Below are 21,375 nucleotides of genomic sequence, written 5' to 3' on the forward strand. Positions count from 1 at the left end.
GCCGATCCCCATCCTCATCCTGATCCCGATCCCGGCGGCCCCGGGGCTGCGCTCCCGCCGCGCTCCCCCCGCACATTCCCGGCCATGCGGGGGAGGCGGGCGGCGGCTCCGCGCTGAGCCCCGGGCACGGGGACAGAGCCCCGGGCACGGGGACAGAGCCCCGGGCACGGGGACAGAGCCCCGGGCAGGGGGAGCCGAGCCCTGGGCACAGGGACAGAGCCCCGGGCAGGGGGAGCCGAGCCCTGGGCACAGGGAGCCGAGCTCGGGGCTCCGCCGCAGGTAAGCGGGGCGGGGGGTGCGGGACGGGACGAGACCCGGCTCCTTTCCCCTTCCAGGGGGTTTGGAGGGACCGCCGGAGCCGGGGAGCCGCCGGGAGCGGCTGGAGGAGCGATGCTCCTGGCGCTCCCCCCGCCCTGGTCCCGCTGCCTTTCCTGCCGCTCCCCGCGGGGGTTGTTAATCGGGGATAAGCCTGACCCGGAGCGCGATGTGTGACAAGCCGGGATTGAATCCCAGCCCTGGCGCGCGGGGATTTGCCCGGGATCTCCCCGAGGAACAGACACCGTCTCCGCTGCTCGAGGCTACCGGGAAGGACCGAAATATCCCTGGAAAGCCACGGACAGAGGCTGCGTGTGGTAGGGACGGAGCAACGTTTGGGGCTGTGGATTTCAAGCGTAGGTTTTCCTGGAATAATGTTTTGGGCTGCCCTAGGTTTCCGTGGAATAGCGTTTTTTGCTGCCGGTTCCAGCCGTAGGTTTCCCTGGAAGCCGCTCAGCCCGGCTCGTTCCCGTTTTTCCCAGCGCTCACACAGAGCAGGAAGCACCCGCTGCCGGCTCGGAACACCGGGAGGATTTCACTGCCCGCTGCTATTCCTCCTGCGTGGATATAAACCGGTGTAAATGGGATTTGGCACAGCTGCTCGAAGCTGGGGGTTTTCCTAAAAAAATTTTGAAGCTGGGATTTCCCAACTGTTTTCCCGAGGATCGGGTAAACGCTTCTTCCGAGCTGAGGGCAAATAAAGTTTATTTTACAGCCTTTGCTAAGAAATTTCATCAGTGTGAAACAGCAAAGAGAAAAGAACTGTCAGAGCCGCTGCTGTTTCTTCTTTGTTGCAAAATAACGGGCTGAATAATTCTTTGGGCGCTGGAAATAGCGGGAGGAAAGATTAATGGGAGATTAAGGCAGGCTCGGGATGATGCAGAGGAGAGCAGGAGGCAAAGATTATTTTAACTGCTTGCTGGCTGCTGGACTTTGAGGAGAGAGATGAGGCCTTAAAAGCTCGTGGTTTTCAAGCCTGTTTTGATTTTCCTCTCCTGCACATCTGTGGTCTTGGTGTTCTGTAAAACTGTCAGTAAAACCAAAAAAGGTGATGCTGAGAAGGGCTAAAAAATTCGGCATAACTTGAAAAGTGGTGCTTTATCTCGCGGTGATTTTTTTTTTAGCCAGGCCTGTTACTACAAAACCTTTTGGATTTTATTAGTATTTTGGTATAAAAAGTGGGTTTGGATGGAGTTGAACTGATTGTAACACGGCATCGATTTGGATTGCACTGGGGTTGGGTTTTGGAGGTTTAGAAGTGATTTCTCCTCAGAAATAGTGCTCTGAGAAACAATTTATCTGCTGTGTCTCCTACCTTTGTGTTCACACCCGAGGGATCCGTGTTTGTGAGTTCCCAGAGGTGTCTGTGCTGGCAGCAGGCACTGATGCTCAGGGAACAGGGTGGAATTCCACCCTCCTGTTGGACTGTGGATGAGCTTGAAGAAAATCTGAGTGTAAATAACTGCTTTTCCTGCCCGGGAGAGGGACTGGAGGCAGGAAATCAGCCCACAGGCTCTGGGGTTTGTGGCTCTTCACACCCTCCTCCCACCTACCCCAGAAACAGCTCTGCTTCTTCGGGAAGGGGAGGTGACAGAGCTGTTCCCGCCATCTGTACCCCAAAAACCCCATTCCTTGGGGAGAATAAAGTGTAAAAACCTTCCTTATCAACCTTACAGGCAAAAGCTTAGGACTGGTTTGTCTGTGGGAATGGGGGTTTGTTTTGGGGTGGGGCAAAATATGGTAGGAATGACCAAACCCCACCTTTGGGTGACACAACAATTAAGGCCCGAAAAGAAAAGCAGAATTGCTCTGGAAATAAGAAACTAGGAAAACTTGGCATATTTTTCTATGTGAGACACAGTTCCAGGGGGTTTTGTACACCAGCAGGTGAATCCAAGGGAATATTTTGCCTGAAAACAGGGGAGAATTGAGTTCCAGGTGGCTGCACATCACTTTTATGAGAACAGGAAAATATGTTTAAGATTTCTTTTTGTCTCATTTTTAAACCCAACATAGCGAGAGCTGGTCACTTCTAACAAGTCTGCCCTTCAAAAACTTGGAGATGAGTGGAAACTACAAAAGGATTTGACTGTGCCTATTCTACTTCTTTTGTGATGACCAGTTTTAAGTTAGAGGGAGTGTGATGTGATAAGTTATTGATTGTACAAACGGCCTTTTTAGTGCTCAGAAGCTTTGGGATTTTTTTCCCAGATTTGTTCTGTTGGGCTGGAAGAAGTGAGGGAATAATGATTTTTGTCCATGGAGCACAAAGTGTGATGAGGAGCAGCTGAGGGAGCTGGGGGGGCTCAGCCTGGAGAAAAGGAGGCTCAGGGGGGACCTTCTGGCTCTGCAACCCCCTGACAGGAGGGGGGAGCCGGGGGAGGGTCCCTGCTCCCAGGGAACAAGTGGTGGGACAAAAGGAATTGGCCTCAAGTTGCATCAGGGAAGTTTCAGGTTGGGTATTAGGGAAAATTCCTTCATGGATAGGGTTGTCCAGCCCTGGCACAGCTGCCCAGGGAGGTTTGGAGTCCCCACCCCTGGAGGGATTTCAAAGCCACGTGGATGTGGCACTTGGGGACAGGGGTCAGTGGTGAACACGGTGCTGGTTGATGGTTGGGCTTCATGATCTTAAAGGTCTTTTCCAACCTCAAGGATTCCCTGATTTGTCAGTGGCACTGGTGCAATGGGAGTGGTCAGGTAGTTTTTGGTGTGATGTTGACAAGGAGTGGTCCCTCATCCCCATGGTGTCCGTGCTGGGGGTTCCTGCCAAGCCACACATTTGTCACAGATCCGTGGGGAAATCCTCTGGCACACGGAGGCTGCTTGGCTGTGTCCTTCCTCTGCTACTTGTCCCACAATCCTGAGCTGGAAGGGCCCCACAAGGACCATCCAGTCCAACCCCTGGCCCTGCACAGACACCCCAACAATCCCCCCCTGTCCCTCAGAGTGTTTCCAAACCCTCCTGGAGCTCTGGCAGCCTTGGGGCCGTGCCCACTGCCCTGTAGTGTTTCCCAGTCCTTGGATCACTACCTGGCTTGCTCCAGCATTTTCTTCCTGTTTGATGAGCTGGAAAACTCCTCCTGGGTGGGACTTGTCAGGCTGTCAGTGCCACTCAACACTCCTTTCTTTTAATTTCCCAGGTATGTGGGAGAGCACCCACCATCTGAAAGCAGATAATTACAGTCAGGTTCAGCTGCTAATTACCTGTGGGGAGGCCCTGCAGCAGCTTGGAGGGGGATAAATACCTGCCTCACCTGGGGAGGGGGAGGAGAGGGAGGCTGGAGGACATACCAAGTCTGGCTGGCAGGGAAAAATCTGGGAGGTTGATGACCAAAGGTCTCCAGTGTGCTTGTGTCCCTTGTCAGGTGGGCTGTGCCTTGGGGAAGAACCTGGAAAAAGGGATGGGAGGAGGACTTTGAGCTGCTGATATGTTATAGCCCCTGGGGATATCAGAGTGAATTGCCAACACTTGAGTTCTTGCAGAGAAGCTGTGGCTGCCCCTGGATCCCTGGAAGTGTCCAAGGCCAGGTTGGACAGGGCTTGGAGCAACCTGAGCTAGTGGAAGGTGTCCCTGCCCATGGCAGGGGGGCTGGAACAGGACAAACCTTAATATCTCTTTCAACTCAAACCATTCCATGAGCCTACAATGTTCTTTTAAGGTTTGTGGGGCTTTTTCAATCTTTATTTTTAGTTGATTTTAAGTTTTTGGTGCTTTGTGCCAACATATTGGTAGAACAACCTGCTTTAGGACAAGGTTGGTGCCTGAAGGCAAGGACTTAAAGGAGGGGTAAACCCAGAGCAGTTCTTCCCAAATTGGCCATCCTGTGCAGGATAAGTGACAGGGAGGTGGCTCTGAACACAGAAGCTCTTCCTGTCTGCCTCGGGGGGATGTGGTGCTTTGAGGGCTCTGTTTGGGGGAGAAGCTGGTGCTTGGCATGGCCCGAACAAAGCAGCACAAAGCACAGGGGGGGCTTTCATCGCAGAGCACTTGGATGAATTAATTAGTCTTTTCCACTTTAATTTCTGAGTCACGGAAATGCATTTTGAAGTGAAGAATAGGTCTGTTATCAAATGTCAAGCAGCCTATTTCAGGAAAGGAGAGAGGGAGAGAAACTAATTCTTAAAGCACAAAACACTGGGTGGCTCTGACTAGAGGTGCCTAATTTCTATTTTCTCCTTCTTTTTCTTCCTTACTGAAAGAGTTCCCGTGTCGATCTTGGAGTTTGACAGTTCTAACACTGGGAGTTCTTCTGACAGCTGTACATGAATTAATAAGCTGCTCATGGTATTAAATGTGGTTTTTGGAGGTGTGGTGTGTAGTCAGCTTTGGTTAGACCCAGCTGGCCAGAAGATTTCTGTAGGCAGGATACAGCTTTAAATGCACTATTTAAAAATTGAGGTGTGTTTAGAAAGAGAGAGCTGCAAACCCTCCTGGCCAGATCTCTCTGTGACTGACACTTGGATGTTGTTGTTGTTGTCGGGGAGCTGCAGTGAATCACAGGGACAACCACGAGGAGCAGCCACGCTCATCCTTTGATTTATCAGAGGTGAAGGCTGGGAATCTTGGAATTCAGGCGAGCTGAGCTCTGCTCTGCCTCCCTTGAGTGGTAAAAAATACATTTGTGACCGCTTCTCTTTCCCGATGGGAATTTCTTCCAGCAAAGTCCCGCGGCGGGTGCTCAGCTCCTGACCCCTCTGTGTCCCAGGCTGATGGAACGGCTGTGACGGAGCAGATGAGCTCCAGGCTCAGCTCGGAAAGCCTCCAGCACTCCTCGCTGGGGGGTTTTGGGGAGGCTCTCCCTCCTCAGTTGCATTTATTCCTTAAAAATCCGGTGTTCTGCCGCTCCCCCGAGCTGGGGGTTCATTAACACCCAGCGCTGCATCAGCTGGAATTCAATGTCCGATTAACCGGCTCACAAAACGAGCTGGAATTCTCATCCCCAGGGCTCTCGTGGTCCGTGCCAGAGCAGTGGCTGCGGCCATCCCGAGGTTCCCGTTCCTAAATCCTTCGGAGGGTGTGCGAAAGGAGCGCTCGAGGCTGTGAATGAGGCGCTCGTACCGCCCGGACGCGTCAGGCGGGATGGATTTCAGCGCTGAAGGAGGTGTTAAGTCACATCCGTTAAAAGAATGGTCCGCATGACAAATAGGAGATTCCTTGGAAAACGCAGCACGCCTCAGTTAAATAATGAAAAGGCAGGAAATTTCCTCTGGAAAATCCGCTCCCTCCTCCCTCTGATGAGCCGAAGGCTGCTGACAGCACTGAAAACCTGCCCCCAAAACCTCAGCCAAGGCAGTGTTCTGCCCCCTCCCGTTGCGTAATTTTTCCCCTCGATACTTCTCGAGGGATGTAAAGGCCGAGAGGAGGAGCAGGAGTTGTTCCCTCTGTGGTTGGTGCCGTGCAGAGGTCCTGGGGAAGGTCTCCGTGGAGCTGTAGGTGATGTTTAATGTGATGTTTCACCAAACCTGTTTTGGAAACCAGCGGTACAAATAACAACAGATTTCCAGGAACGTTTTTGATTTGCTTAGCATGAGGTGCTGCTGAGCTGCAGGGAGAGCCCTGCTGTGCTTTGGGTCACAGCTGTGTCTCTTGTCCCCTGAGAAAGCTGGCACAGGCGTCACCAGGGCCTATTTTGGGTTGTCTTCATCTCCTCTTCCACTGTCACCATCCTGGTGGTTGGAGTGAAACTTTTAAGCGTGACTGGGTCTCCTTGTCCTTGTCCTTGTCCTTTGAGAGGCTTTGGAATGCTGCAGGATTCCTGGTGCCCTGTGATCCCCCTTGGCACTGCCCAGCACATCCAGCTGGTCCCAGGGGGCTGTTGGGACCTGCAGGCTCAGCTCTGGGAGAGGCTGGAGGAGCCTGGGACAGCAGGAAAAACAACTCCCCTCCCCTCCCTGAGAGCAATTCCCAAACCTGCCTGCAGCTGGGAAAGCCAGGCTGGGGGCCCCACTTCCACTGCCTCTGGTGACTGATGGGGAAACTGGGGAGCCACTGGGCAGCCTGGGAGGGATTCTGGGGAGCCTGGTCCCCAGGGGAGCAGCCTGGGAGGGATTCTTGGGAACCTGGTCCCCAGGAGAAGAGCCTGGGAGTGATTCTGGGGAGCCTGGCCCCTAGGGGAGCAGCCTGGGAGGGATTTTGGGAGAGCCTGGTCCCCAGAGGAACAGCCTGGGAGGGATTTTGGGCAGCCTGGTCCCAAAGGAACAGCCTGGGAGGGATTCTGGGAGAGCCTGGTCCCCAGAGGAACAGCCTGGGAGGGATTCTGGGAGAGCCTGGTCCCCAGAGGAACAGCCTGGGAGGGATTTTGGGCAGCCTGGTCCCCAGAGGAACAGCCTGGGAGGGATTCTGGGAGAGCCTGGTCCCCAGAGGAACAGCCTGGGAGGGATTTTGGGCAGCCTGATCCCCAGGGGAGCAGCCTGGGAGGGTTTTTGGGAGCCTGGTCCCCACAGGAGCAGCCCCTCGGTTGCCAGGCAACTGCTGGCTGATGCTGCACAGCAGCTTGCTGGCAGCAGCTGATGCAGGCAGATGTGGCCACATCTGGCAGAGGAAGGAGGTGTGGAATTCCTCCCCACATTTGCCTATCACAAATGTTATATTAAGCCATGTTTTTATCAGGCCCAGCTTCTGGAAGTCTTTCATTAAGCTTTTAAGGTGGCATTAAGAGCAACGTTGGCTTGAAAAGTGATGTTCAGCTCTGTTTTGTTTCATTCCATAAAAAAATTGGCCTATTTAGGTTTGAAACCATCCTCCCATACTAATAGTTTGGGCTTTGGATCCTTCCTTATCCATGCATCCAGATGCCATCAGTGAGTTTGGTGTCCCTGGGAGCACAGATGGCCAGCACAGGTTTCAGTCTCACAGGTTTTTGGAGATGAGATGAAATAGTTTTGATATTAATTTGGGAGATGTAATCACAGTTGTAGGATGCAGCTGGACTCGGACTCCAGCTGTGCTGCTGTGCTGAATCAGGAAGAGCTGGGTGAGAAATTGGGCAGTTCTCCTGGTTTTCCGTGAGGAATTTCTGCAAACAGCTTATTTCTGGCTGGCTCAGGGATTAGGACACTTAATTCCTGTCGAGTCCTAAGAGTGGCAAGAGATTAAGGGGCTGTTCAAGGATGTGCTGATCCTGATTTACAGAAAGTGGCCATTTGGGAAGGGGAGGACTTTGACCTGTTGGAGTCCAGGGGAGGCCACAGAGATGGGCTGAGGGCTGGAGCTGCTCTGCTGGGAGAACTGGGATTGTTCAGCCTGGAGAAGGGAAGGCTTTGGGGGGACACCCCATCAGTCTGGAAAAGAGCCTGGAATTACCCAAGATTTCACTAAAAAAGTGAGACTGGCAGCGCTGAAAATTCTGGCTCAGGAATTGAGGGGTTTTTGTCGGATCAATGTTTATTTTGTCTCTCAGAGGTGCCGTGAAAGTGAATTAAGAGCTTTGGAGGCGGCTGGATGGAGTGGTGATGGATGTTGTGGCTTCGAGCCCCTGGGAAAATTAAATATTGTTCATTCCGTGCCTGGCCCGGCTGGTGGGGAATGAACAGGGGCCATGTGGGGACTCACGACAAGAAATGCTGAACAATTGCTTTGTTTTACCAAATTGTAGCTGCAGAGAAGTGGTTTTGTTTTTTTTTTTTAGTAAATGAGAAAAGCAAGTCAAGGTTTTACATCTCCAGCTCTGCCCCTTATTCAGACCTTGCATTCTCAGCCTCCATAACATTGTCCTACCACAGCAGTTTATTGTGGCAGTTTTGGGAAAGGCTGGCAGTGCAGATGATTTCTAAAATTTGCATCCTGTTTTCTGCTATAAAAACCTGCTTTTACTGCTTCTAACACTGCCAGACTGCAGGGGTTGGGGGCAGGAGTTTCCCTCGCTGCTCTGCTGCAAGATAATGTTTGAAAAATTAGCTTTATTCTTGGAAGTGGTGGGTGAAAACCTCAGCATTTTTGTCTTCCTCCTCTTCCTGGGAACCTTGTTATTCTGTATTTTACTTACAGTAAACGTGGTCTTTGAGAAGCTTCATCTCTTCTGAGGTCTGGAAAGGGGATTTTGTTATAGAACCACAAAATCCTGGGATGGTTTGGGTGGGAAGGGACATTAAAGCCCATCCAGTGCCACCCCGTGCCATGGGCAGGGACACCTTCCACCAGCCCAGGTTGCTCCAACCTGCCCTTGGACACTTCCAGGGATCCAGGGGCAGCTTTTCCTGGGCAATGTGGGTTTTCCCTTTACAATTCCCTTCCTGTAACGAAACTGTTCCCGCTGACCAGCGTGGAAATGAATTTTGCTCCCCTGAAACACCAATTTCTGTGCCCTGAAATTCTAAATCAACTGCTGGGAATCTCTTAGCAGGGAGGGACATTGGTTGTGTTGATATTGAGGACAGATGGAAAATGTTATTAATGAGGACACAGCACAATAATGCTTCGAGAATAATTTTAAAAACTTCATTTAAATCATTCCAGCTCTTCCACCCCACTGGCTCAGATGAGCTGGAATTACAAAGTAATGTAAAATGTAAATCTGCCAGTTGTGATGCTGCTGGGTGGGAGAGCTGAGGGGTTCAGAGGCAGGATGGAAAACTGTAATGGGTAAGGGATTCCTTCCTGGAAAGGGTGGTCAGGCCTTGGCAGGGGCTGCCCAGGGAGGTTTGGAGTGCCCACCCTGGAGGTGTCCCAGGAAGGCCTGGCCGTGGCACTCAGTGCTCTGGGCTGGGGGACAAGGGGGGCATCGGGCACAGGGGGGATCCATGGGCTGGGAGGGCTTTTCCAACCTCAGGGGTCCATGAAAATTGCTTTTAATGTTTTCTTTTATAGGCACTTGGAAAATTATCCAGCAGTTGAGTGCTGAGGGGGTGCTTTGGGAGCATGGCCGGGGCAGGACTCCCAGTGCTGGCCTGGAGTGCAGGTTGTGATGGTGAGTGGGAGGTTTGATTACAGTCATTAATTAAATTTTAATTACTGAACACAAATTGCCACCAGGGTAGAGAGCAGAGAATCCCAGACTGGTTTGAGTTGGAAGGGACATTAAAGCCCATCCAGTCTCAACCCCTGCCATGGGCAGGGACACCTTCCACCAGCCCAGATTGCTCCAAGCCCTGTCCAACCTGGCCTTGGACACTTCCAGGGATCCAGGGGCAGCCACAGCTTCTCTGCCCAACCTGGGCCAGGGCCTCCCCACCCTCCCAGCCAGCAATTCCTTCCCAATATCCCATCTCTCCCTGCCCTCTGGCAGTGGGAAGCCCTTCCCTGTGTCCTGTCCCTCCATCCCTTGTCCCCAGTCCCTCTCCAGCTCTCCTGGAGCCCCTTTAGGCCCTGCAAGGGGCTCTCAGCTCTCCCTGGAGCCTTCTCTCCTCCAGAGGAATCCAGGGGGGCTCCAGCCCTGGGAGAATCAGCCATGGAGGCCTCACCCTTCCCTTTCTTTGCCTCAGTTTGCTCTTTCAGGCAAGAGCTGAACCGTGTCTGTGAGGGACTCACTGTCCCTTTACGAGGTCATGGCCAGGCGGTGGCCAAAATGGTTTTTGGCAAGATAAAAATGAGCTTGCTTGTGGTGTTCAGAGATCTAAAACAGCATTATAAACACACTGAGGGAACTGCAAATTCATGTGTTAATATAAGCTAATGTCCAATAAGGCAATGAGCAGTGGTTGTGACCGGGTGTTGGTTTTCTTTCCCTTGCAGAGGGGATCCCATCCCCGCTCCCGGGGCGGGTTTTCTCCGTGGCTCTGTGATCCTTCATCCCTCCCCTTCCCGGTGTTTCCCGGCTCCGGAGCCCGATCCCGGCAGAGGATGAGGAGGTTCATCTACTGCAAGGTGGTTCTGGCCACGTCCCTGCTGTGGGTGCTGCTGGACGTGTTCCTGCTGCTCTACTTCAGCGAGTGCAACAAGTGCGATGACAAGAAGGAGAGGTCCCTGCTGCCCGCCCTCCGGGGTGAGTGTCCCTCCAGCACCTCGGAAACAAATACATTTATTTTCTCTAAGTATTTGGCTTTAGGAATTTTTATCTGAATGAGTTTTCAAGTCGAAAAAACCCCGGGGCTTGAAGTAGTTCCTGTGCTGCCTGGGTGGTTTCTCAGCAGCTTGGGTTGTCTTGGTGTGTGGTGGGATGGGTTGGGTTGGGAGGGGCTCAAATGGCCAGTTCAGTGTTGAAATGTTACTGGGTTTGTTTCTGTGAAATGTAAAAATAAATATAAAACTGTGAATATAAAATGGTGAATACAAATGGTAAATAAAAAAGGTGAGTATAAAAAGGAAATAAAAAATTGTGAATATAAAAGGTAAATAAAAAAGGTGAATATGAAAAGGAAATATAAAACCGTGAATATAAAAAGCAAATATAAAATTGTGAATATGAGGGAAATATAAAAACGCGAATATAAAAGTGTAAATAGAAAAAGTAAATATAAAAACGTAAATAGAAAAAGTGGATATAAAATTGTGGATATAAAAAGTAAATAAAAAGTTGTGAATTTAAAAAGTAAATATAAAATGGTGGATATGAAAAGTAAATATAAAAACGTGAATGTAAAAAGTAAATATAAAAACGTGAATGTAAAAAGTAAATATAAAAACGTGAATATAAAAATGTAAATAGAAAAAGTAAATATAAAATGGTGGATATAAGAAGTAAATAAAAAATTGTGAATTTAAAAAGGAAATATAAAACCGTGGATATAAAAAGTAAATAGAAAAACGTGAATATAAAAAGTAAATATAAAAAGTATATATAAAAATGGAAATAGAAAAAGTAAATATAGAATGGTGGATATAAAAAGTAAATAAAAAACTGTGGATATAAAAAGTAAAAAGAAAACTGTGGAAATAAAAAGTAAAAAGAAAAAATATATAGAAAAACGTAAATAGAAAAAATATATAGAAAAACGTAAACAGAAAAAGTAAATATAAAAATGTAAATAGAAAAAATAAATATAAAAACGTAAATAGAAAAAGTAAATGTAAAAAGTAACTATGAAATTGTGAATATAAAATTGTAAATATAAATATTAAGTAGTCACTGGAAATTTAAAAAACCCGGAATAATTTTTCATTTTGTTTAACAGAGATTTACCGAAATGCCTTCCTTTCTTTCTCCCGGAGAAACATTTTTTGTTTGACTTCAGGAGTTAAAAATGTGGTTTAAATTTAAGGAGCTGTTTTAAAGCACCTGCGGACAAAGAACCGTCACCTTTGTCTCGTTAACAGTTCATTTATGGGCTCGGAATGGCCCCAATTGAGGGTGTGGGTGAGCTGGAAACAGAAAATTACGGGCTGTTAAACGAGACACGAAAAGAATCGATACAGGAATGGAAATTTAAGTTCTTGCGGTAATTTGGAGCCATTTAATTAATAATTAGAGAGGAAGGATTCATTCCCGACTGAGGAATTTGAAGTACTTGGTGACAGAAAACTTGAATTTCAAATTCAAAATGCTGGTTAAACCAAGTGTTTTCTGTTTGGAAAACTGGGGTTTTTTTGGCAGATTTTGGCAGTTTTTTGCCAAAAAAATTTAATTTATATTTATAATAGAAAATAGAAAATATAATATTTATAATAGAAAATAGAAAATATAATATTTATAATAGAAAATAGAAAATATAATATTTAGAATAGAAAGTAGAAAATATAATATTTAGAATAGAAAGTAGAAAATATAATATTTAGAATAGAAAATAGAAAATATAATATTTAGAATAGAAAATAGAAAATATGATATTTAGAATAGAAAGTAGAAAATATGATATTTAGAATAGAAAGTAGAAAATATAATATTTAGAATGGAAAATAGAAAATATTATATAAAATATTAAGCTGGGAGAAGTAAAATCTTGCTCTCTGAATAATCCTACGAGGAGTGTGGGCCGTGATTGAACCAGTAACTGTAAAGAAAATGTGATTAATTAATTAATTAGTGTGAGGGCAAATTTCAATATAATCAATGGATGTTATAATATATATATATTATAATATATTTGCATGTTGATAATATGGAGGTGATCACATCCTGGCCCTTGTGGGCTCACTGGTTTGAACCCAGTGAGAAAATTTGGAATATAAAAAAAAAAAAATATAAAAAGGAAACAGAAAAGTAAATGTGGAAATGTAAACGTAAAAAGTAAATATAAAATGTTGAAGAGAAAAAATAAATATAAAAAGTAAATAGAGAAATGTAAATATAAAAAAATTAATATAAAAAGCAAATAGAAAATTTTAAATATAAAAAATAAATATAAAAAGTAAATAGAAAAGTAAATATAGAAATGTAAATATTAAAAGTAAATAGAAAATTTTGAATATCAAAATAAATATAAAAAGTAAATAGAAAATTTTGAATAGAAAAATAAATAAAAAAATTAAATAGAAAATTTTGAAGAGAAAAAATAAATACGAAAAGCAAATAGAAAAGTAAAAAAAAAAAAGCTCCAGCCAGAAACTGTCCTGTTTTTCCAGCACACAGAGATATTCCTTCCTGGAGCAATATTGTTTCCTAAATTCCCATTAATACTGAGGAAATCTTTTAAACTTACAAGTGCAAAGCACAAGGTTCTTGTTCTAACAAGTGGTTGCAATAAAAAAAATTCAGGTTTGAAGCATGAAAATTAATTTCAGCTTTTTTATTTTTTTTTTACAGCTCATTTCAGCATTATTTTTATATTTTTATACAGTTTTGTGCCCGGGCCCAGCGTTCTGAGCTGGGCTGGGCTGTGGGTTTGGGCTCCAGGGGAATTGTTCAGTGGATGTTTTAAACCTTTGCTCACTGGCACAGCCCCAGGAATGTTGGGAGGCATCAGCAGGGCTTTTCAGCTGCACAGGGGGACAGAAAAATGGCACAGTGCTGGCAAAATTGAGATTATTTTGCCAGCAATGGGCTCACTTGAGTGCAGAGTGTGGCTTTTAAAGCTGGCTGGAAACTTCCAGCTGTCAGATCAGTTGTTGAAATATGACTTTTCCCCCCCTACTCGGTACGTTGAGGACTTTATAATGATTCTTTTTAGCTTTTTGGTTGATGTTTTGGAATAAATTGTTGTGTGAGAGACTCATGTGGGTCTATCCTGAAGGTATGAACAAAATATTGTTAATTTTAGCCAGCAGGTCACATTTGAAGGGAGAAGGGCATAAGCAGTTGGGCTTTGTTACTTATTTAATTTTACTTTTTCTCTTGAGCATCCCCCACCCTTCTGTGAGATAAAATACTGTCACATGGACAATGTTTTTGCATGTTTTATATTAAATTCCTGGATTTTTTTTAATTTAAAAGGGTGCTTTGCTGTGCTGCAGCTGGGGAGATTGGTATCCTTTATATCCTTCCCTGTTTTACCCCCACACTGAGGGATCAGCACCTGCAGATTGAACACAAGTTCATTTCACACATCCCATTAATTATTCCTTGTGTATTGGTCCCTTCCCTAATTGTCTGCCTTGCCTTATCTGAAGCTTCTTTCACTCTCAGTCTCAATTTAATTAAAGGATAATACAATTTTGTGGTGTGAAAATCCATCCTTTTGCATTGTATTTCGTGACTTTATTGTCAGGACTGGATCAAAGCTGGAAATGCTGGAAGTGTTTAACTCCTGAATCGCTCCATTCCTGCCCTTACAATTCCAAGTGTATCTTCCCAACGTTTCCTTTCCTTCTCTTCCCTTGTAAATTTTTTTTAGATGAAATCAGAGGGTTTTTGGTGCAGCAGGTTCTGTTCTAGACCCCACCTGGTCTGGTGGAAGGTGTTGGGAAGGAAGGGGGTGGGATCAGATGGGCTTTAAGGTCCCTTCCAACCCAACCCATTCCATAATTCCATGGCTGTCCCAGCCCCTGTTCCCCCTCTGTGTTTGGAGGGAGGTCATGTCTGTGTTGGGCTGGTTGGAATCTTGAGAGGATCGATCCTGGTGGGAGGCTGTGACAGGAATTTCCTCCCTCCAGCTGCTCCTTCCTCAGTCCAGGGCTGTGCAAAAAAAAAAGCCGCAGGAGTGCTTTGGAAAAGGAATATTTTTGGCTGAGTAGGAGAAAAGTGACTTTTCCCCAGAGCTCTGCAAAGTGTTTCCCCCCAGAGGAGCCTGGGGTACCCTGTTCTCTCAGCAGCACAGAGGAGTGGCCTCTTCAAATCCACAAAAAGTTACCCAAATTTGTTTCTGGAAAGGAATCTCAATATAAACTAGTTTGGCAATTCTGGTGCAAGTGGATAAATTGAGAAATTGTGGAATCCCAGCATGGTTTGGGTTGGGAGGGACATTCAGGATCATCCCATTCCAAACCCCTGCCATGGGCAGGGACACCTTCCACCAGCCCAGGTTGCTCCAACCCGGCCTTGGACACTTCCAGGGATCCAGGGGCAGCCACAGCTTCTCTGGGCAACCTGTGCCAGGGCCTCCCCACCCTCCCAGCCAGGAATTCCTTCCCAATATCCCATCTAACCCTGCCCTTGTTGGTTTTAAGCCATTCCCTGTGTCCTGTCCCTCCATGCCTTGTCCCAGCTCCCTCTCCAGCTGTTTTGTCCAGGTTTGTCTCGTGGAGCTGCTCAGGGGATCAGGTTCTCTGCTTGGGTTGGGTGGTCCTGGCTCCTCTGAGGGCAATAAAAGTGTTTGGGGACTGACAAGGAACTGAAATGAAGCCCAAAGCCATAAAAGACCCACCAACTACCCCCCAAACCAGGGAGATCTCCAAAACCACAGAACCAGGGCATGGTCTGGCTTGGAAGGGACCTTACAGCCCATGGGCAGCACATCCTGTGGAATTATCCAGGGAATTCAGCTGGAGGTGTCCCAGGCACCAAGAGAATCCTGCTGAATTACCAGCACAGTGTTCTCTGTGTAACTCTGAGATCTGAAAACCAAACAGAAATTCAGTCAGCAAAGCCTTTTCCCCATTAAGTGATAAGAGCCCTTTGTAATAAAAACTTGTCAGTCTTTCACGGTTTAGGAGTAATTGAACCTGTTAAATTCTCTTGTTTCGGCCTTTATGGAGCTCCAATCTCCCTCCTCTGCTCCTCCAGTGGAAATCAGGAGTTTAAACAGGGCTTTTTGGGGCCTGGTGCTCGTGGGTTCAGCACTTTGTTCCACTTCTGGCGGTCTTAAAATTTAACTGTGTTGCATTTTTCCAGTTTTAAAACTCCATAAAAATGGCAATTTGCCTCATTTTGCTCCTTGGTGGAGGCTGTGATGCCGGGTGGGATGTGCTGTGGCTTTGGCAGGGGCTGGTTTGGTGGGGGGGCCGAGTCTCCTGCTCATCCAGAGGTGTTTTTTTGTCCCGTGCTTGAGGTGTTTTTGTGGAGCTTGTTCTGTCAAACCACGGGGACCTGGGTGGTTCTCCCTGCTGGGACACGTGTGGTGGCACTGGGACATGTTTCTTTCAGTGAGTTATGGAATCAGGGAATTGTTGAGGTTGGAAAGGACCTTTCAGCTCATCAAATCCAACCCCACGGTCTCCACTGAACCACCTTCCCAGGTGCCACATCCACAGGTTTTGGAACATCTCCAGGGATGGGGATTCCACCTCTGCCCTGGGCAGCCCCTTCCAACCCTTCCCATGAAAAACATTCCCTAATATCCACCCTGAACCTGCCCTCCTGTTGGGGCTGATGTCATCCCTGGACAGTTCTGGAGTTGGCTCCGTGAAGGAGCAGCCCACCAGTAGCTCCACTGGGCAAAGCTGGGCTGGGAAGAGGCTTTTGGTGGCTTTTTTTGGGTGTTCTGACTTCTCAGAGCTCTGGTTCCCTTGGGAGGGGGAAGATGTGGATCCTGGATAAACATTTCAGTGGAGCAGTGAGTTGAATTTCCTCCAGGATCCTGTATCCAGGGTGTCCATTGTGGAGGGATCTGAGCATTCCAGAGGGGTTGGCACTTTAATCCTTAAATGTGACATGACAAGACAATGGAATTGAGAGATGTGCTGTGTAAAAAGCCTTGATATTTATATATTGTATTTGCTATACTTCAAGAATCCCTTTGTTCTTTCATTTTAAGGGTGCTGGAGGCATTTCTATACATCCCCAAAAAACCCTCCAGAGTGACAATTCTGTTTGGTCAGAATTTTAAATATTCTTTTTTTTTTCCTTTTGTTTCAGTGGTTCAAGTATTTTTAATTTTTTCACTGTGTGTTGACAATTTCTAGGACTCCTGAGTCTACCTGTAGGTAAAATATTCCTTACAGAAAATGCACAAAGTGGTTTTTTATATGTTAATTGTTACTTTTGGGGGGTTTTGAAGATGATTGTGTTTAAGGAAAGTATTATGCCACTGCTACAATGGGGATTTCTTCAACTGCCTTTAAACTGCTGCTTGTGTCAGCTTTAATTAAATGGTTATTCCTGAAATAATTTTCTTTAGGGAATGTTTGGGACTTTCTGTAGATACAGAAGTTGCTGTGACACTCTGAGGGTGTATTAAAAAAAAAAAGATAAAACAAAAAAAACCCTTCAGAGTTGTGAACCACAAATAAGACAAGGCAGAGGATGCAACAGAAATGTGATTTATCTCGTGTTAAATTTTATGGGATGAGGGCAGGATCAGTCTCAGGGAAAAAAACTCCTTCCCCACAAGGAGGTTGTGCCCCTCAAATTAACTCTGAGCTAAACCTCCCTTGGTTTATTGTTTGTTTGTGCTGCTCCAGGGTACAAGGAATAATGAAAAATAATAAAAATATCCTTTAAATGTTCTAAAATGCCCGAATCCCAGGGTGGTTTGGGTGGGAAGGGACCTTCAAGCCCATCTCATTCCAGCCCCTGCCGTGGGCAGGGACACCAGTGAGGGTGATAAACGTGGATCCTTTCAGATGGGAAACTAATCCTGCAAAACCTTAATTCCTGGGTATTTTGGAAGATGAACTCGGTCTGGAGATTCACTTAAACTCTGCTGGTTGGTTGTCTGAGGCTGCAGGTTGAAGGTTTGTTTCTGAGTTCCTGGGCACACATTTAGAGCCCCCAGTGGGGGGTCACCTGCTTGTTTTGGGGGATTTTCAGAGAAATTCATGAGTTGATTTCCCATCAAAAATGACAGAACCAGGTGGGATCCTTCAGGAAGGTTTTTCCCTTCCTTTTCCACGGCTGTGGTATAAAAATTTGGACTAGAAAAAGCAGCAGGAAGCTGAGAACACAGAGCTGGGAGCTCCAAACTGTCCCTGAGTGCCTGATCCTGCCCCTCCTTGCAGGTCTCCTTGGTACAGTAATTCCCAGCAGCAATTACACTGCCCTGGCCCAGGTTGCCCAGAGAAGCTGTGGCTGCCCCTGGATCCCTGGAAGTGTCCAAGGCCAGACTGGAGCAACCTGGGCTGGTGGAAGGTGTCCCTGCCCATGGCAGGGGGTGGGATGAGCTGATCTTTATCATCCCTTCCCACCCAAACCATTCCATGAGTTTGGGATTTATGAATGGGATTAAACTTATTTTTTTTCCCCAGAAAGAAAGGCAGCCACATGCGTGGTGTCCATGGCTGCAGCTGGGAAGGACTGGGATCCAGGGAACACCATTCCAGTTTGCATTTTGCTGTTCCCCTGGTTTGGGCCGAGCACTGCAAGAGGAGCTGTGAGAATTGGTAAATTAGGGAGCAGTTTAAGGAATGCTTGGGAATCTTCCTGGCTCTTGTGAGGAGGAAAATGCTACCCTCCTGATGAAACAAATATCTAAATTAATTTGAATTTAATTGACAACTTCTGTGTTTTGTTGCTATTCTGAAACCTTGCAACCCCAGTGTCCACGGCTCTGTCGTGCTGTGGGAGGAATTTGAGCCTGTTAGTGCACGATTTCTATATCCCTGTGTGGAATTCCCTGGATATCACAGCTCCAGGCAGTATTTCAGCCCTTGTGTTGCAAATGTTTGTTCTTAAATGTGTTCTTTTTGGGGACCAGGAGTAATGACTCTCCTTGCTGTGTGGCAGTTCCTTGCTGCTGCACTTTGTGGAGCTGATACCTTCAAATTTGTTTAATTTAAAGTCTTTTAATCTTTAGCCCTGGTGCCATAATGATGATGAGAACACATCCATTAATTTAGTTAATGCTTTCCCAAATTGCCAATTCTCTCATCCGTGGCAGCCTCGTGGAGCTGCTGTGGAGCAGAGGAGACGTCCCACCCCCACAGCACCTCTCCCAGGAACAAACAGATTTATGGATCCTCCCAGCGCAGGCGGCTGTTTGCCCACAGACCTCGTGCTGGGCTGGAAAGAGGTTTTACTGAGCTTTAGAATCCCAGAATCACTGGGGTTGGCAAAGCCCTCCAGGATCATCCAGTCCCCCCCTGTGCCCGATGCCCCCCTTGTCCCCCAGCCCAGAGCACTGAGTGCCACAGCCAGGCCTTCCTGGGACACCTCCAGGGTGGGCACTCCAAACCTCCCTGGGCAGCCCCTGCCTAGGCCTGACCACCCTTTCCAGGAGAAATTCCTCCTGGTGTCCAACCTGAGCCTCCCCTGGCACAGCCTGAGGCCGTTCCCTCTCCTCCTGTCCCTTGTTCCCTGGGAGCAGAGCCCGACCCCCCCCTGGCTCCCCCCTCCTGTCAGGGGGTTGCAGAGCCAGAAGGTCCCCCCTGAGCCTCCTTTTCTCCAGGCTGAGCCCCCCCAGCTCCCTCAGCCCCTCCTGCTGCTCCAGCCCCTTCCCAGCTCCTTCCCTTCCCTGCCCCAGCCCTGGAGGTGTGACAGGCACTGCCCTGGGGCTGTGACACGCTGCTTTTCCTACAAAAACATAAGAGCTGCTGCATTTTTTGGATGAGAAGGTGCCTCCTTTCACATCTTCTCTCAAAAACACCAGCCACTATCCCTTAAAAAAATTTCCCATCCCTCCCAAAGGGTGGTTTTTTGGAACTCTGCAGCTCAGTTTATTCTCTCACTCCAGACCTCCTTGCACCCCTTCAGCTGTTCTGCCTCGAGGCTACTGGGAGCAGAGGCAGCGTGGGCTGGGCTGTCTCCAGACAACATGTGTACCAGAAATGCTAAAAATGTCTTATTTCTGGCAGAAGTTACAAGTGCTGATGCTTTAGTATTGAAAAGCAACTCTTTTTGTGGAATCCTGGCACTCTTGTGTTGAGAAACACTGTGAAGTAAATGATCTATTTAATGATGTTTATGACAACTTTACAGGATTTATCGCTGCTGTATAATTAAAACTAGAATTCTTTATGTTTTGGATTAAGATGAGGCCGTGTGGAGTTCTGAGCAGCAGAGATCCATCATGGAAATGGCAAATCGATCCTTGACTTTTATTGGATTCTGTGTGGAGTTTATGGCAACAAATTATTGGGGAAGAAATTGTTGATGGTGAAGGTGGGGAGGCCCTGGCACAGGTTGCCCAGAGAAACTGTGGCTGCTCCTGAATCCCTGGAAGTGTCCAAGGCCAGGTTGGATGGGGCTTGGAGCAACCTGGTGGAAGGTGTCCCTGCCCATGGCAGGGGGTGGCACTGGATGGGCTTTAACGTCCCTTCCCACCCAAACCAGTCCAGGATCCTGGGAAAGCCATGAATTCCTAGCAAAGCAAACAAGGCTGTTTTACTTTGCAGGCAAACTCTTCTTCTGGGCTGATTTTTCATGGGTTTGAAACCAAAGTAGTCCCTGCAAGGAGCTGTACACCTTGTACCCCCTGTGCAATTCCAGGGGGAGCTGCACACACTTCCCACTTTGCCAAGGAGGCATCTCCCTTAATTCCATGCACTAGTTGCACCAGGGAGCAGTGATTCAGCACTTCTCCTCTTTAAAGTGCTGAAGGGAATTGCAAATATTTTGGAAGAGTGCCTGTTTTTATTATTTAAAAGCAAATCCATGCACCAGAAGCAGCTTTACCTGCAAGGCCAGGGCCGAGCAGCTCCTCTCCTGCTGCCCATCCCGGAGCCCACGGGAGCAGGGAGCCGACTCCAGGGGTGCCCACGAGGAATGGAAACGCTGCTTTTCCAGCTTTCTGCCTGCAGCCGTTTTTCATCATCTGTCAGCCCCGATGGAGCTCCTTTGGAAATGCAAACAGCCCCTCCCAAGGGCTCGGTGCAAGCGCCAGGTCTGCGGGGCAGTGGGGAATAGAGAGCACGGAATTCGAGATAAAGAGAGGGGGAAAAAAGCCAAGCTCGATAGGTTTCAAAGCCTTCAATTTGTTTAACAATTCAGCACAGGCACTGCCCGGGGGCTGCTGCCCAAACACGCCGGGCAGATCCAAGGATTTACGGTCCTTGCAGGGTTTTTGTCGCTTTTTCACCCCAAATGTTGGTTTTTCTCCCTTATCCTTCTCCTGCAGGAGCTGCCCTTTGGTTGAGAGCCGGGAATAACCCCGATAACCCTGCACATGGAGTGGGGCACAGAGGGCAGGGCTGGGGCTCCATCCCTGTGCATCCCATCCCTGTGCATCCCATCCCATCCCTGCGCATCCCTGAGCCGGGATGGGAACGCCCCGGGAACCTGGGGCGGTCAGAAGTCATTCCACACTCATTCATGGATTTTATCCTTCCCCTGGATCAGGAGCAACGCCTGGGTGTGCTGCAACAGCAAGGAATTCCTCACTTCTGCTGTGATTACAGCAAAGATGGAACTGCTTTGGGATAGACCCGGAATCTTAACGTGGGGACTCCAGGGACTGTTGTATCCAATGGGATTCCCTTGGGATGAGGGGCTCGGGGGTTAACATGGGTTGGGGTTGGCAGCATCCCTCTTTCCATGTCTGAGCAGAGCTGCTGATCCCTCTCACCTGGAGCTGGGACTGGAATTTGTGACTGCACTGCTACTTAAGGTCATTTAAAAAAATTTATGTATATATATATATATAAATATTAAATAATTAACTTGTTATTTATTAATACAATCAACATAAGTATACAAAATTATCTATAACATTAATAGAATAATATTAAAATTTATTTTATTAAAATTTATTAAAATTTATTTATTTTAACAAACCAGACAGAATTTTATCTCAGAGAATTCATCTTACAGCCCAAACCATTTGGAAGTGCTGCTGGGAGGGAATATTATAATTATTTCTGCACATGGGATTTTTCCTTTCTTTCCCTCTACTGTTCCCTAAAAAGGCAGGATGTATCTTGTTCATTTTCCTGTGCTTGTATGAGGTGATACTGTGGTTTTCCTTAAAATTCAAAATACAAATATTTCCCCAAAATAATCT

General features: G+C 47.2%; 1 protein-coding gene across 3 annotated transcripts in view; it reads left to right on the forward strand.

Moving 5' to 3' along the window:
• Positions 1 to 245: 245 nt before the first annotated feature.
• The window catches only part of GALNT13 (polypeptide N-acetylgalactosaminyltransferase 13), a 67,509-nt gene continuing 46,379 nt past the window's right edge, over positions 246 to 21,375 (forward strand). For 2 of the 3 annotated variants that reach the window (XM_064661753.1, XM_064661755.1), the window contains exons 1-3: positions 246 to 279; positions 9,122 to 9,221; positions 9,986 to 10,235. In XM_064661753.1, coding sequence (XP_064517823.1) covers positions 9,219 to 9,221; positions 9,986 to 10,235 — 253 coding nt within the window. In that variant the 5' untranslated portion in view covers positions 246 to 279; positions 9,122 to 9,218. Of the gene's footprint in view, positions 280 to 358; positions 672 to 9,121; positions 9,222 to 9,985; positions 10,236 to 21,375 lie in introns of those variants that run through there. The other variant, XM_064661754.1, reaches the window with a different exon arrangement.

This window comes from Pseudopipra pipra, chromosome 7 (genome assembly GCF_036250125.1).
Source record: "Pseudopipra pipra isolate bDixPip1 chromosome 7, bDixPip1.hap1, whole genome shotgun sequence".
Lineage (NCBI taxonomy): Eukaryota > Metazoa > Chordata > Aves > Passeriformes > Pipridae > Pseudopipra > Pseudopipra pipra.